This window comes from Saccoglossus kowalevskii, chromosome 15 (genome assembly GCF_978046115.1).
Source record: "Saccoglossus kowalevskii chromosome 15, keSacKowa6.1, whole genome shotgun sequence".
NCBI lineage: Eukaryota > Metazoa > Hemichordata > Enteropneusta > Harrimaniidae > Saccoglossus > Saccoglossus kowalevskii.
In genome coordinates, this window is record NC_140655.1 from 16408351 (window position 1) to 16425720 (window position 17370).

Consider the following 17370-nt stretch of genomic DNA (forward strand, 5'->3'; position numbering starts at 1 on the left):
CAACAAATAAATCCAATCATTTAATAAATTTATAATTCTGTTTTTACAATAATAAGATTAAATGTTATGAAGAGTTGAATTCATTTTACTATTTTGCAGATAATATTGTTGTTGGTTATTTGCAGCTAGCGCTTCCATCATCAGCATATCTCAGGGTTTTCATAAAAACAAAGGAGTGATTTGTTCAAATAATTGATAATAAACTGCTCAACAATTCCAGTGATACGAATGTGATAATGAATGTTCTCGCGAAAAAGTTGTTGGGTTATACGAACTTTTGTGGTGTTGCAGGTTTCACACGGACGGTTCCTGGATGAGTTGTTTATTTAAACACAGTCCCTCAGTCGATAGAGGGACTGTGTTTAAATTAACATACAATACGCATTTTTGTTATAATTGCATCATTCTGGTACAGTTTGCATTTCAGAAATCTCGATAAAACACACCAACATCCTCTTATGGCATATTATTGTGTTGTTGCAAGGTAAAATAATTTGAGTTCTGTTCAAACTATTCAATAGAATAATTTCTGATTTTAAACGCACGTGATGCGTTGTTTGATTACGTCAGTGTCGCTTCAGGCTCGTTCAAAGTATCGTGTTATATCAAATGAATAATTGGAGATAATCTTAGTTGTTTTTAAACAACCAACTTTGAAAAACGACGTCAAGACAAAATTCAAGATAATTAGGAACTATTTAGCCACAAATAACATGGTACACACAAATCTGCAAATATAGACCATACAAAAACTACGTATGAAGTGTATACTGTTATATCATTTTATTATAATATTAGTAGTAGTATCTTTCTAATATAAATCCCATGGACCATAATAAAATACAATCAGCTGCTATATTAATACATATATTATACACTGAACATGTACAACATACCCTCTCAGTGGTGGTGGCACCGGAGGGCACCCGAAAAAATGTTGGGGAGGCATCGCCCCCCAAAAACCCTTTGCCCCTCAAAATGCAGGAAATAGCGTTTCAGAGAGTCTACATATCAGATCTCGCCCCTCATGCAAGATTTCGTGCCGCCGCCCCTGCCTCTTTCCCATCAACATCATTTGACAGTACTACCTGAACCATTTAAAGGGCGGCAGTCGTCGTGTCGCGCCCTATTCGATATGGTACTCATAGCGACGTATACAGCGCGTGTAAAATACATTGTTTATTTACACGAAATTCGAACAATCGCTGCGTGACGACCACCGCCCATTAATTAACAGTAATGCTGGTTTCCCTTTTCATATTGATAGTCAACACAAAGTGTCGCGGGTTATGCAACGACTGAAATTATAGTAACTCAGAAGTTTAAGCCGAGTTCAATACAATCAATTCAATACTAATTTTATGATCTCGGTTCGGTTGTTGTGTGTGTCACTGTTTATGGCGTTAACATCAACCTTCAATTACTTAACTATCGTATCTCTTGCTCTCATTATTCTGTCCCAGCTAATTAATCAGCGTTTATTTTGCTTTACTCGTTCTCCTCGTTATATAATGCCTCCGGCATTTACAAAATCGCGAATTGGTATACTTTAAATCCCGCAAATTAACATCGCGTGTACGCATCCGGTCAAATAACCGAATGCACTCACTCGTTGCTGATAGTTCATCGCATCGCTTTTCTCTACAATATATTACTGTTCATTTATTTTGTATTGACCAAGTTTATTTTCAAAAATGGCACGAACAAAAATTGGGAAAAGACCGATTGAATGATAAGCGAAACCTGAATAGCAGAAAGCGTATTTTTTACTACGAAACACAGTCTCTCTACTAAACAAAGTCGGACCACGGGGAGCCCAGGAACTGTGATCCGAACTGTACGCAGTCTCTATGGGGGGGGGGCTTATCGGCTGGTATCTAGTGTAAGAAATAGACAAGGTATGAAGGCTCCAGCCAGCTCACATTTTTTAAACTCGAAAAAACAGTCAAACAGAAGGAAAAATAAAATCTAAAATAAAAAAAAAGCTTGAAGAATATTGGTTGATCTTTCAAATTTCGCCAAAGCAAAACCTATATTTTACCGATATCTGCAGTTGATCAGTTGAGTGTGCCTAACCAAGGCGTAAACTCGGTGTGGTTCGTAATCAGTCTTGTGAAGTAGTGATTGGTTGTTGACACATTCTGAATAGGCCACGCCTCCAACTGTGCCGTGCTTTCGGGGAAACCGTTAATTATTCGTAAATGAAGTAAATTTTTGTAGTTTTGTGATAGGTATTTTTGATGGTTAAAAACCTTTCACTTAGGTAACCGGGGTTCGGTCGTTTCCACGCTAGGCTAACAAAAGACACACACAAGCTTCGTTCATGTTCCCAAAACGATTCTCTGCCAAGTCCCTGGTTTTCACCCGAGACAGCATTAAATCAATCTTTATTTCTTGTCACCCCTTAACCAATTACAATCAGTATAAGAGACTCCAAGGCCTTGCCTTCCAACAAACAACCAATCACATGAAAGTTTTACACATCATAATCAATTAATTACTCGTCAAGCTGTCTAGAAAAAACATTTCTATACATTGTCAACGCTAACTAATATTGATGGGGTAATAATCTCGCACTAACATTCCACAAAGATACTACCTTAGTTAAAATCGCAAACAACATTGGTTTAGAATTACAGCTACTGTCTTGTATCTTAAAAACTGCAGAGTCATAAGATGTTTTTGGTTGATTTCGACCAGCTCGCCATCTGGTCTTGTCATTAACCTTTATCAGTATATGTCATGGCAACCACTGTCAAACTGACTGAAATATAAATCATGATAGTTTTCTTGATTTATTCTAGTGATATCCGTAAAATAAAAGTAAGTCTTTTGCGAAATTTGTAAGAGCAACTAAATTAAATATTGTTCAAGCTAGTGTTTTTATAGATTTTATTTTTCATTCTTTTCGTCTGTTTTTTCGAGTTTGAAACGACGAATTTGGCCGCATCCTGTTCGATATGGGACACATAGCGACGTATACAACGCGTGTAAAATACATTGTTTATTTACACGAAATTCGAACAAGCGCTGCGTGACGACCATCGCCCATTATTTAACAGCCATGCTGGTTTCCCTTTTCCTATTGATAGTCAGCACAAATTGAAAGTTACAATACAATCAATACGATACTAATTTTATGATCTCGGTTTGGTTGTTGTGTGTGTCACTGTTTATGGCGTTACCATCATCCCTTCAATTACTTAACTATCGTATATCTTGCTCTCATTATTCTGTCCCAGCTAATTAATTAGCGTTTATTTTGCTTTACTCATTCTCTCATTTTCTCTTTACTCATTATATAATGCATCCAACATTTACAAAATCGAAAATGTGTATACTTTAATTAAACGTAATGGAAGCAACGGATGTGCAAACTAAAAACCATAATCCATGATATAATTTCACCATGTATTTTTGTCATATAAGGAATGTCAGAAATTTCCACGTGTTAGTATAGGAAAAATTGTTCATCTAATTTTAGAGTCTTCTATTGCAGGATTTGGCCGCGCATGTGTCGTCATTAATTTTGTGTATATCTGATTCCCAGAAATATATTGCAGATACGCATTTACGAATGAAATGTTGTGCATACACATAAAAAGAACTTGAATCAACTAACTGGTCACGTGACTTATTGATTGATTGTGCGTGCGTGCACGAACCTAATTCACAGTGATAAATGAGTGGTTGTTTTCGGATACCTAGTCATAGATCACACCTGGAAGCCAAGATATTGCCCCACATATCAATCTCCCACACAATATTTCTAAAAATTTGTTTATGCTACCAGCCTGAGGCTTCAAGTTGGTAGTCTGTTTTCAAAGCGAGAATACCATTAATGGAAGTAAGACCAGTTAACCGTCAATACAACGAAGTGCGTTTGTTTCACCTGGCAATCGGCAGAACAGTCTGGTTGAAAAACCGATTAACAATTTAGTAACCGTGTTATTCCACAATAAAATTATTTTCTTTGTAAATTATATATATTTCACCATTTTCATTGCGTTTACGAAACAATCATTATCAGCTACCAACAACATATTTTAAAACCTACGTACCAGTAGGAACAGATCAACACGAGATCTCGCTAATAAAAAGCATGCCAAAAATACGCGTAGTAAAATCTTCTGGCGTTTCACCACGAAATGGAAGTGTGTGGTTACCGTGCCAGAAATACTATCGGTGTTCTAACCGCGAGGAACTCTGGGAATGAGAATGCTCATATATAGTACGGCAGTCATACTATGAGTTTGAGTTATATAATCTGCTGCAGAACTACTAATCAGTGATTGCATTTCATTTTACTATTGTTTTAATATGTAACTGCGTAGTTACAGTTACTATTATTGTTGTTATTTGCAGCTACTGCTTCCATTATAAGCATATCTCAGTGTCTTAATAAAAAAACATCTCCTTACTTATGCCATGCCATTTATTAACAAGGATTTAATAATTTAGTATTAATTTTCTTTTATTGAAACTTAATGGTTTTGTTTGAATTTCTCGCATAAACAGAAAAGGTGTGTGTGTGGGGGGGGGGGGTCAATGAAGCATGTTTGATGTTTATCAGTATATCCAATAATCTAATTAATCTAAATCATCGTCATCTCAATATATTGTTCCATCCTACAGTCATGAAAACTGCAAGTGAAAGTGCTGCCAGTGCGTGACAAAATTTATATTCCATTTTTAGAACAACTTGATAGACGTATGTGGCTATCCGAGGGCGGACATCCGGGCATTTTCACCGCCTGGCAACCATCGCGGTGAAAACAAAGGCCAACAACTAGCAGAAACGGTACTTTGGGATGGTTGTTGAGACTCCCCTGAACAGTGTAACAAGATTGGCCCTGCGTGTGTAACATATATAAATTTGGTTGTTCAGGATTACTTCAAAGTTGAGTTTGTGTTGTTTTTTCAGCAGCGCGCACAGAGCCTATAGAAATGCATGGTACAGTGGTGCGCGTCTTAGCAACGGGGAACGTCTTGTGACGTAGCTTCTCTCCGAGGATATCGTCCATTCATTATGCCAGGTTATGTGCCATCCCGGTATCAACCAAGCCCGTTCGACCACGAGCAATTTACACCATCGTAGTCAATATTCTCAAAGCTGCATCTGTTATAAATCCCGGTCAGTATCATGATGCTGATCCAACATCAACTACGCAACAGGTGACTGCTGACTGATACTGAATTTAACCTCGGACCAATATTCACTTGTGTAGTAGGATATTGGCGCAAAATAAATATTGGTCACTTGTCCAGATTAACATTGTAGGCGTGTCAGGGATTTTGTATTATTGTACAATAGATGAAAGGTCTAGATTATCTTATTTTCATAATGGCGTTATGATAATTTATCGTACAGGTAGGATTAAATCGGACCTATTGACGACGAGTCTAGTCCAACGACCTCGACTTTACATTGTTCAATAAAGTACTTGTTAGTCATCGACATCGGCTAAATTCAAAACTATATCGACGCCTTTAACGTACCACCATGTAACGTCATAGAAGTGGTTCGTCGCTAGACGACATGAATACAACCATTACTCGGACAGCGATGCGAACAGTTTGTAACAATTTCTAAAATGGGAATAAATAAAAATGTATATTTTTCAGTGATTTTTAATTTATTCGTACTGCATGATCATGCTTTGTATCAAGATCATTGATGATCATCGCCCATTGCCCGCTAGCAATTATTTATGAAATAATAATTTGACATCTGTACGCCTTTATCTATTAATAATTAATTTCTACGCCCATCAACAAGTTATTATCCGCTGTAATAACCAATATTTACATTTACATATTACACAGGCAGTATATAAAGTCAACATATTCCATAGTCACCATTACAGTTTTAGACTAAGCATCTAACAGAAAACTTTATCGCTGTCTTCTTCTTCATTACCGTTGACTTTTACTCCATTAGCTTTTAAGCCACAATACATTGAATTTGTGTGCTATATACACGATATCATTGTACGCAAGAAATACGTCTGGGACTTCTCTCGACCACTTTTTAATGGATTCACGGGGAATGGCAGCAAATTCGACTGAAACATTTCTAGATGTCAGTGCAACAAATTCAACTCAAGAGATTCTCGATACCATTGTAACAACGTCAACTTCTGATACAGCTTTCGACAGTATTGCAACAAGTTCAACTGGAACATTTATCGATATCATTACAGCAAATTTGACAGACGCGTTTGTCAATAATACAGTACAAAATTCAACGAATATAACTGAAGAAGTACTCGACATTATTGGTGTGAAATCATATGAACAAGTTCTCGATATAATATCAGCGTGCATGTTACTTATTGTTGCTTTTGTTGGAACTGCCGGCAATATTCAAGTGTTTTATATTGTCTACGCTAACAAAAAACTAAGAACCCCTCCGAACATCCAACTGGTATCGTTAGCTGCAGCAGACATGTTAGTTTGTATCATAACATCATTGATGCGGTTTTTTGTTATGGTGAAAAGTCTTCTACATGGGGAAATCAACATAAATGGTCCTTTTTGTATCGGTCAAATATTTGTTATTTACACCTCAACTATGACAACTATAGTTTCTCTGGGAACTATCGCTGCTATTAGGGCGATAACTGTAGCAGATAAGTTGTCACCAAGCACCAAGAGAACAGTTATCTACAGTTTGATCTCTGTCAATTGGATTACAGGGTTGGGATATGGTACATGGAAGGCATGGGCCGGGGAGGACCTCGCGTGCAATCCAGAACCCATAAGTCAGGAAGTGAGAAACGCATCAAGGGGTGGCATACTCATGGTATTTCTAACACTGTGTACAATTGTTGTGTCCTATTCCTACATCTACCACGTGACCAACCGACATGAGAAATCATTTCAACGAGCTATGAAGGCAGCAGACAATAGTGGGCAACGACAACGCAAAACAACGAATCTTGCAACATTGAAGGTAGCCGTTTTACTCATTTCTATGTTCATAATATCATATTTTCCAGTTCCATTATATGGTTTGCTTATATCCAATAATGATAGCTATAGAAATGAGCATGTAGCTAGTTTCTTTTTTTCTTTTATGTGTTTGGGCAGCTTGATAAATCCTATAATATACTCCCTAACTTCTAATCAGTTTAAAAATCACCTATTCTTTAAGAAAAACAACAAAATACAGCCAATAGAACAGGAAAGAAACCCCGTGTAATAACAACTACTATATAATACCCATAATTGCAGAGTAGTCTCTTTTCTTGAAAACAATGACAACACAGTAACAGTATGACTTCAAGTGACACTTTCCGTGAAACACACGATATCACTGTATGTTATCTTTATGCAAATTCGCCATTGAAAAATATAAATTTATAGTCAGCTTACGAACTACTAACACGCATCATTATGTATGTTTGGATAAACATGCGTTAGTATGCTTAAAGCGAAAGAGCCGTTTAACTGTCATCATCTGCGCACGCGCGGGAATTGAGTCTTCGGTGACAATAACAACGCAAGCTAAAACGTTAGGAATCATGGGTAGACTGTAACTATGAACATGTGACAACACCCCCCTACGCTTTAAATAATATGGACTACTAGCATGTTTTACTTAGGTTTACATGTTTTTTTGGAAGAATAACAGACTAGTTAGCTCACGATCTAGTTAGCTCCTTATCCGAATAATGTTTATTCCAATATTTCAAAACCTCCAACTATTTTAACAATAATGGGAACTGTTGTTAGGTCTTGTTGTTACAGTTCTACCATTTAGAGAGAAAAGTGATGGCAATTTTGGATATTTGAAAATTTGTCGTAATGTATGATATTTTAAAAAGTGGTGATAAATTTATGATATTTATAAAACTATTTATATGTATTTTCCCATTTAAATTGTTGTATTGATGTTGTCGTGAGGTGTTATTAATATAATAATTCGAAATATATACGTATTTGAAATTTTCTGTATATCTTCAAATCAAAATACTATACAAATGTGTTTTTCTTATGATATTTTGAGTCCGCTCATTACCCGGTAATATTTCTAAATCCAAATAATTATAGATACATTACTACTTTTTTATCAGATGATATAAGTGGAGTGAAAATGTTTCGGCAGGTATTTCAAAAAAATCTTAAGAATTATGAAAGATTTTGTAACGTTTTTGAGATTCCATGCTGAGTTTGCAAGGTTTAATTAACGTTTTCCAATGTGTTGCTACAAATGAAACCTCAGTATTAATAAAGACAGAAAACGAAAGTTGTAGACTTTCATGAGAGGGAACCTAATGCCAGTTATAACAAAAATACACATTAATGGTAAACAAATTCAAACTGTATATATATATATATATATGGAGTGAGTATAATCGTGTGTCATGTCGCAGGGGAGTGCGGTAGTTATGCTCGTTTTGTCAGATCACTCACAAAATGTATGAATTACTGGTAACGTTTTATTGAATTACTAGAAAACAGAATTGCTAATCATGCTAACCAACGCAGATATATACCTGATGAATATACCTATTGTATTTTGAATAGTGTAAAGAGATATTTATATTTGTATAGTTTTCGTATAGTGATGTTAGTTTCTATTTAACCAAATTCAATCAGATGGTAACAGGTGTTACTGCTGTTTATGATACCTAGTAGTCGCCATGTTTAAATCACTCTTGTAATCCCGTATTAATAGTAAGAAACCTTGGGAAATGTGTTCATGAATTATTGAGAGCAGAGAATTGTCAAATTGATCATAATTTTGATTAGTACAAATATTGTAATATTACTTTCAGTGCAACAGTTTTGTGTATTTACTTAAACCATTAGTACACACTGTTATATTATTATATATTGTAAATCATGGAATGAGAAATATTAGTATTAATTGTATATGCTTAACAATTAAAAACTAAAAGTACATTGTTTTATATCGACCGAAGAATGTACGTGTAACGAGATGTTTACCACAAAATCTCAGATTTGTCAATTTCAATATCACATTCTGTTCATTTTAAGTAGTATTTGTTTCTTTCGTGACAGAATCAACAATTCACTTTGTGAGTATTTCCTTATTATTATTATGTTCATTTCAGATCATAAAAAATATATAGAAAAAAAAAATACAAGTCAAAAAAAAATGTTATGTTTGGTAGAAACTGATAATTACATACTTAAAGCATTTTACCTATGTCTAGAATTTTCTGATTGTAATTGTTTCCATGTTTTCAAGTGTTTAGAAATCGTATATAAATAACAAATAATAGCGGATCTGTATTAGGTGACACGCTGTTTGTTTCTTTCTGGACTTTTGTGTTTAGAGACAGAGACAATTTCAAACGATTTGAAAGCTTTTTCCGACATGTATATTCGAGCTATGTACTTCAGCTCCAATCAGCTGTGTCTTGCCTAAATAGTGCTGGGTTCCATTCAGTCTCTAATCATAATACGAATAGTACTTAACAAAAGGTCGCCTACCTGAATTGTTTTTACAACAACACATCTTACACTTATTACTGAGGAAATAATCAACTTGTTTTGGGTTTTCATTTGTCTTTCATGATACTTGTATATTCTTGTTGTTTCTTTTTTGTGAATTTTTCTGTACCGTACTGTGAATATGAATGAAATATAATAAAACCCGTTCCTTGGAATCGTCACTGATTTGTGTTATTGTCTCATTTATTTTATCACCATCTTTGTAGTTACTTGTACAAACCACGCAGCATTAATTCATGTCGAAATTTCAACCATTTTCACGCAATTTTGTGTAGTATTACATACTAGTGTGTTTCGGTAGTTCTGCGAATTCACGTAAGGGTATAATATGATGAAAATGAGTAATGATGATTCGAATTTTGCCTCTAATTAACACAAAATCATATTTTTTTAATTCGAGGCTGTATTATACCTACTGGGACAGGATAGTCACCCTCTATGGTCGCTCAAGGAATGGCATCACGGTGGCGACAATCGTCCAACAATCCATGGTAACACGATAGTTTACGTTCAGTACGTGATATTTCTATTGCACAAACTAAAAAAATAATAAACCTAATAGAAAGCTCTCGGAGAGTACGTACCTTCGCCATACATAAGACATAATCTGGCCTAGATTTACCTAGTCACACGCAACGACTTACAAAAAAACGTTATCTAGACTCATGTCGATAGCCCAACCACTCTGTGTAAAGGTTGGTACCTACCTGCACTTATAATATGCTAGTAAATACATTCTTAAGATCAGACTTTACCTGTCTACTTGCAGCTGTTGCCTCTACATGGCCATACACATCACCGATACCATCATCAAAATGCATAATGTTAATACTATTGGTTGGCAGCTAACTTACCGCCAATATTACTTCAACATTTTTTTTGTGAATACACATGGCGCGGTAGAAATGCCGAATTCCAAAGCTAACATCTCGAATACATAATATTTACCACCGTGACCAAAATCCCGGGAAGTACCAAGAAAACCTGATGTTCTGCGAAAATCGCGATGTGATGGTACATGGACCACACGAACAAGTAAATATCGAACAACGAACACGTCTTCACACCGAAATTCAAAGTTGAAATGAAAAGAGATTATTATTTTTTTATTAAATTCTACTGACAAAATTAACCACGGTTCTAAATCTGTCCACTGGAGTCACCGCCAAAGGGGCAAACACCGTGAAATATTGGGATGATTGTAACCCCACTTACACCATACAACTTAAAGCAATCAGAAGCCCAACACAATTTTTCGGGACAATCAAGGTCCCTTAAATTAGGGATAAAAAAACATCAGTATTGTCACAAGTGCTAAAATCAATACACAAAGAGTTACCTAACTGGCTGGGTTAAAGTTAAAGTACACATTACGCCAAAATTATCACACACGAAACACGCTCACGGTTCCTTTGAATTCTCCGACATTGTAACTCTAATATGTGGTGTAATATGATGCCCACGTGGCTGCTTAGTAAAGGACAATTTTCTCACTTGTTCGCGCCTTCAGAATCTTTATGTTTCTTGCTGACCATGGCGATGGCTTTGAAATTACGCTTCTCGTCGTCCAAATCATCGGTCAATACGTATGCATTGTACGCATGCTTTGACAACCCAACTAAGACCTTCCCTATCGGCTAACCGAACAAGTTTTTACCGCCGTGTAGCGCAGACTATGCCTGCAACCAGGCGAGTTAATTGTTGAAATTCCGCCATCGTAGAATTACAACTGCTGAAATATTGCGTGTTTCACCAACCGCATTTTCAACTCGTACTTGCACGATGTTGTGATGTTAATGGTTTACTGCTGTGCTGATGGTACCTGACTCATGATGATTAACATGAGAAGCACACAAATGGACAATTGCAAACAAAGTAAACTACATATCGGCAACTATTCGCATTTAAGATCACTGTGTCAGTCAGTTCGAATTGTATTTTTTTCAAACTAAACTATTTTCTATATAAAAGAATTTACACTATTGTCGAGATCGCTGAAATGAAAAAGTAATGGAATTATCCACTCTCCGAAATTTGACAATGGTACTAGACCAAAATGGACTTTCCTGTACAACGCATCTTTAATGTAATCGACAATGTTCACGTCGCCGTACGTAAACACACATTCCCGAACTTGACAACATTCACTCTCACACAACTAAGCAAATGGATGTAAATATCAGGTAAATCGCTCATGAAGACTGATGATTCGATTGATGGCCGAAATAGCTGTATTTATTGCTCATTTCTATGCAATTATGCTTCTCAATTTCTACGTGTAAAGTCATATCGCTGGTATGGACGGCGACGGCTGACAGACTGTTTTGATTCTGCAGCCTTCTTGACACGGGCAACTGGCTTTTATTTCATTTTTACTATTCTGACGTTTTTTCAGTCAAATTTTACACTGATAAGTAAGTATTAAGTAAGTAAACGATCCGGGGCATAGTCAACACGGGACTTTGGATAACAGGTAGGAGCTAGGTAGCGTCAACATACAGCATTAATGAACGAAATTTACATTACAATATTATGTTTCCGAATAATCCGATATTTGTGCTGGGAACCGCCAAGTACAAAGTGTAGTCAAGTCAGTAAGCAAAAGATACTGTACACCCTATGGTATACATGAACATGTTACGACAAAATAGTGAACAAATATTTTCGTAACTAACACTAACCGTGAAATACACCCATCATTGTCGCTGATGGAATATTTTTTATTGTAATTTCTTAATTTAATTTTGTTGTATTGCAACACATTGGTGATGATCCATCGCTAAATTGCGGGTGTCGGGATCCAAACAAAAACTGCCACTTATCGGGATTCGTGACTTACCGTGGGGCCTCGTGAAGCGGGTTGAAAACGGACAAAAATCACATATACACATATGGTTTTGTAGTAAGTTTTCTTTATTGAAAAAACGTGACAGCTTCCATGGCCGCATGCATTTAACTTACTGTAGTGAATTTTATAGAGCTATATCAAAGGCGGACCGGCCAAGAAGTACGTGAAGACGTGATTTGATACTCCGTCGACACCTTGAGTCAAGCGGCTGTCATTTATATATATATATATATATATAACCGCCGTTAAAACAACGGTCTGATATGAACATATGAACCAAATGATATATTGGACGCGATAGAGAGGCAGGGTGCTTTCTTGAGTTGGCACCAACCAAGTGTACTGTCTTGTTTTGGAACCAACCAAAAGTACTATCTTGGGTTAGGGCCAACGAAGTGTACTTTCTCGGTTGGGGTGGAGCTGACCGAAGCATACTGTCTTGATACAAGTTGGTTAAACTGCTGATTATGATGTATCAAAGCATTTAGTCAATATGATAATAGATTTCTACATTATTATTGTCAACACGTTTTTTTCCAAATTACTTTGTAGCTAGTTTTTCAAAACTTAATGGGTTTCTCTAAGGCATACAAGACTTGACTGCTTTATTTTACATTCTTGTGTGTCATGTGAATCTCTCATCTCAGTGAATTGTGTCTCTAACCGAATATAATCAGAATAGTATTTTCAATCTGTATATGAGGCTAGCTTCCTAGTCTAGATGCATACAACTGTTGACAAGTAGCGTGTATTAACATACAACAGCTTCCAAGCCACTTAGGTGAGTTGAAAAGATTACATTATGCAGGCTACTTAGGTCAGTTGAAAAAGATTGTATTATACAGGCTACTTAGGTCAGTTGAAAAAGATTACATTATGCAGTCCACTTCAGCTCAATTATGTCATATTTATTGAATGTTTTAATTTTTCATACAGGGTTTGTGTGGATTTGCATATTTTATTCAAAAAAATGTTTATTTTATCAGTTCTTTATTCAAAAAAATGTTTATCAGCTTCTCACCCAAACATACCTTCTTCCAACCCTGTCTTTGTATGTCTCCATCTTAACCTGGTCATGTTCCGTGCCAATCTTGTATATGGATTGACCTCTATCCACCCTACCCAACTCATGCCATGTGCCAACCCTGTATAGAGATTGACATTTATCCATCTTAACCCGGTCATGCCCTGTGCCAATCCTATATTGGAATTGAGCTCTATCAATTATAACCCGGTCATGATCAGGTTTCAACGCTGTCTTTAGATTGATCTCTTCATCTTAACCCAGTCATATGCAAATGCATGGGCAATAGTTGCAGGCAATAGTCCTATGACTGTTCTGAAATTGCGGTTAGCTCTTTACGGCGGAGACCAGCGGTTTGACATCAACTTCAGAACTCATTTTCAAACCCTTGTTATGAAGCAATGACAGATACGTATGACTTATATTTTAAAACCATACTTTATTCAGAGACATGAGAAACCATGTTTATATCATATCGCTTTGGAATATAAACTCTTAATCAACATGAGACATCTTAAAGCGGGAGGGTCGTTACCTGCGCACCGGGGTTAGTAGTATGTTAGTTAGTATGTTTCAATGTTTCACAATTATTCACACTTGAGGTATAAGACAGACGCATTTATATATTTTATATATTTGATTGCCCGGCGGAGTTTATTGAAATGTTCATGGTGAAAATTATTTGCTTTTACATCTTCCAATAATTCAAGCATCAGATCACAGTTTGTCAACCTTCATGCCCGTATCCAGAGGGGTTATGTGGTCGGACGAACCCCCATCCCCACGTGCGCTCGAGGGTCCGTTTTTTAATGAACAATATGTTTTAAGAGGCGGACTAATTTGTATCATCAGCGAGGCTGGAAGTTCTAGAAAAATTGCTCACTTTGTCATAGAATAAAGATGAACCCTGCGGTTTACAGTTAATTATTCCCGAGTCCGTATTATACTGGTAAAGATCTCTCCCGAGTCCACATTATACTGGCAAGGTCAGACTTTTATTATCCCTTGTTTCGCGAACCCGCCGTATGAACATGAGCCGAAAATGAAATAAAAATCAAATTTTATTTCAGCGTAATTTCTCGCGCCCGAGAAAAAAAAATATTTTTATCTTCATTTGTTTTCCGCCCGCCACATAACAAATCCAAGTTGCATTTTAGTTGGAGTATTATGATCAAAGTACCGAAGTCTCGCGCAGATGAGAAACAAGATTATACATGGAATAAATTTTATTTCATTTCTTCTCTCCGATGATCTTACTTACAATTTCTTGAGAATCACACAAATCTAATGGAAAAAAAGAATTAATTTTATTTTTTTCCGCCCTTCTCAAAAACTCGAGAAACAAGGAATAAAAAAAGTCTGGCCTAAAGGCTCGGGCGAAGCGCGACTAGCGTTAAAACAACTTTCGCGCCATGAAATTGGTGGACCGATGTGAGCCGCTTCCCTGGCACGTGACACTCTGCCAGTCAAAAAAGTGACGCCTGGCTGTTGCTACAGTAAACGGCGCCCTGAAGTCTCACTTTGCGGCCTGTGTAAAGCATCCAATTCTCGTGACAGTGGTCGGATACAAATTGAATGTGGTATCAAAGCCAGTTAAGCATTCGGAGAAGGAAGCGACCATTTCTAAAGCAACCAGTCTTTTCACTGTGATGCGTCAAACTGTAAGAAACTGGGCTATAGAGGGACGCATTGAACGTCTTGAAAAAATGGACTAGACAGTCAGACAGCCTTCCCCACTAAATATTATGAAGTCACTAGGTACAGAATCCGAACTGAAATGGCATGAGCCAGAAGTGTCTCAGCATGTATTCGTAGGGGAATTTGGAAGATATCCTCTTGCCATAAAAATTATACACAAATAATTAAATTCTGGTTTGGATCAAAAATCCCAGAGACGCCATTTTAATAAAAATCACCTTCGATGAGGTCAATATAATGAAGACTGGGTGGACGAAAATGTTGACAAAATTATTAGTGATAAATCAATCAAACAACAAATAAAAAAAGAAAAACAACTGCTTTGCTGAAAGAGAATTATACAATAAAACGGAAAGACTCTCCATTTGATGACAACAAAGCAAATAGTGGAACAAACGAATTTTCAAACTATAGAATATTCAAAACACAGTTTAAAATGGAAACATATTTAATAACAATGAGTAATGTTAAACTGAGACAAGTCTTATACCAGTTGAGAATCTGTGATCATAAACTTTATATTGAAACTGCCAGGCATTGCAAAACTCCAAGGAATGAAAGAATATAAAAATATTGTGATAAAGAGCAGATTGAAGTTGAGATACATTTCCTTATGGACTGCAGTCTGTACAATGAACACAGAACTGAATATTTCGAGTACTGTAAGGAAATCATACACAATTTTAAATGAACTGGAAACATTCAAAAAAAATTATGAAAAATTGTACAGGAATCAGATCTACACAATATATACAAAAAAAAGTATGTGAATTAGATATGAGCAGCTCCATCAACTATTCTTTCCACAATGATTTTCATGTGATTGTTCGCTTCTTAGTAGTTAGTGTATTGTATTGTATTGTACTGTACCGTACAAGTATATTGTGATTATTTATGTGTTTGTTTGTAATATTATTTAGCTTTATTTAGCATTCTGTTTAATTTGATAACTTTACTGTAATATAGTTTATTTTATTTTATTTTATTTTTATACGACCATAGAACAACTTGTTTTGTTTTGGTGTTGAATAAATATTATTACTATTAAATAACAGATATACTCAACCTTTCGTAATCATCCAATAAAATATTGTCTGAAGCAGTTATGTGAGTGTTTCTGATTTTTCCTTTTGAAATCTTTTCAAAAACGCAGAAAAATGCTTTTTCAGAAAGTTCAATTTTCAAAATTGTCCCCCAATCTCCCCGAGGAAGCTCGCGCCTTTGCGCTTGTTGGTCCCTGAGAGAGTAAAAAGACCCCCCCCCCAGCAAGCAAAATCCTGTCTACGGGCATGCAATCATGTGAATCATGGTGGTACCAGACATAATAATAGATGAATTCTATAACTGAATATTGAACGTAACCATTAAAACGAAAGATTAAATACTATAAGATGGCGCTCTTGTAAAGTAGGTAACAGCGCCATCAACGTCTAAGTGACTTTTCTCGTTCCGGGACTTCATTGTCCAATTTGATGATATTTGAATAACCGTCGCCGATGGTGAAGCTGGTTTAGGGGAACTATCAGCATTTTTCAGCTCATAACTACAGGATGGTGTTGATGTAGTCGAGGTAAGGGTGTCAGTCGACAATTGACTACGACTATTGCTACAAGCTGGCGTTGATATTGCTGATGAACGCGTGACAGTCGTCGATTGACAACCACAACACATTAAACGATTACTATACAGTCGCCAGATGCGTTTGTTAGCCACGAATGCTACAAAGATATATACCCCCTGCATCGAGTTTAAAACAGTGAAACAATACCATAATATGTCTTCATTGAATATAGCGGCAACGAAGCCCACAATCCACGTAAATCCCATCAATGTCGCCATCTTTGCCGCCAGAGAAATTTGATTTTGAGACCAAGAGTCCTTCTTATTCGACTGGCTCTTGACCATTTTGGTGCTCTCAGAAAGTATTCGAATGTTATAAACTGTAATTCCGAAGAACACTGCATTGGCTAGTATCATTAAACCCACGGGAGTTGCGAAGAATATTAGAAGACCCAGCCAATTGCCGATCCAACAGACATCGTTACTACCATACCCCACTTCAAAATCGGTAAGAAAATCTATTGAGACGGCCGCGGTGACAATGCTTATGGGCAAGAACAACGCGTAAAATGAATATAAAATAAAAGAATGTCTCCTCTGTTCTTTGCTACGAAGAGAGACACCGCGGTTAAATGTCTTAAGAAGGTCCCATGCTATGACTGTACTCCACGAAAAAGACACTAACCAGGAACAGTGGGAAAGGGCGGACACAATTACACATGCAATCCATATATTAGAAAATCTATACCCGAAC

General features: G+C 36.4%; 1 protein-coding gene across 1 annotated transcript; it reads left to right on the top strand.

The window, feature by feature from the left end:
• The first annotated feature begins 6049 nt into the window (after positions 1 to 6049).
• LOC102807304 (rhodopsin, GQ-coupled-like) lies at positions 6050 to 7204 on the top strand. Its single transcript, XM_006824484.1, has one exon. It carries the CDS (start codon positions 6050 to 6052, stop codon positions 7202 to 7204), a length of 1155 nt encoding a protein of 384 aa, XP_006824547.1.
• The last annotated feature ends 10166 nt before the right edge of the window (positions 7205 to 17370 follow it).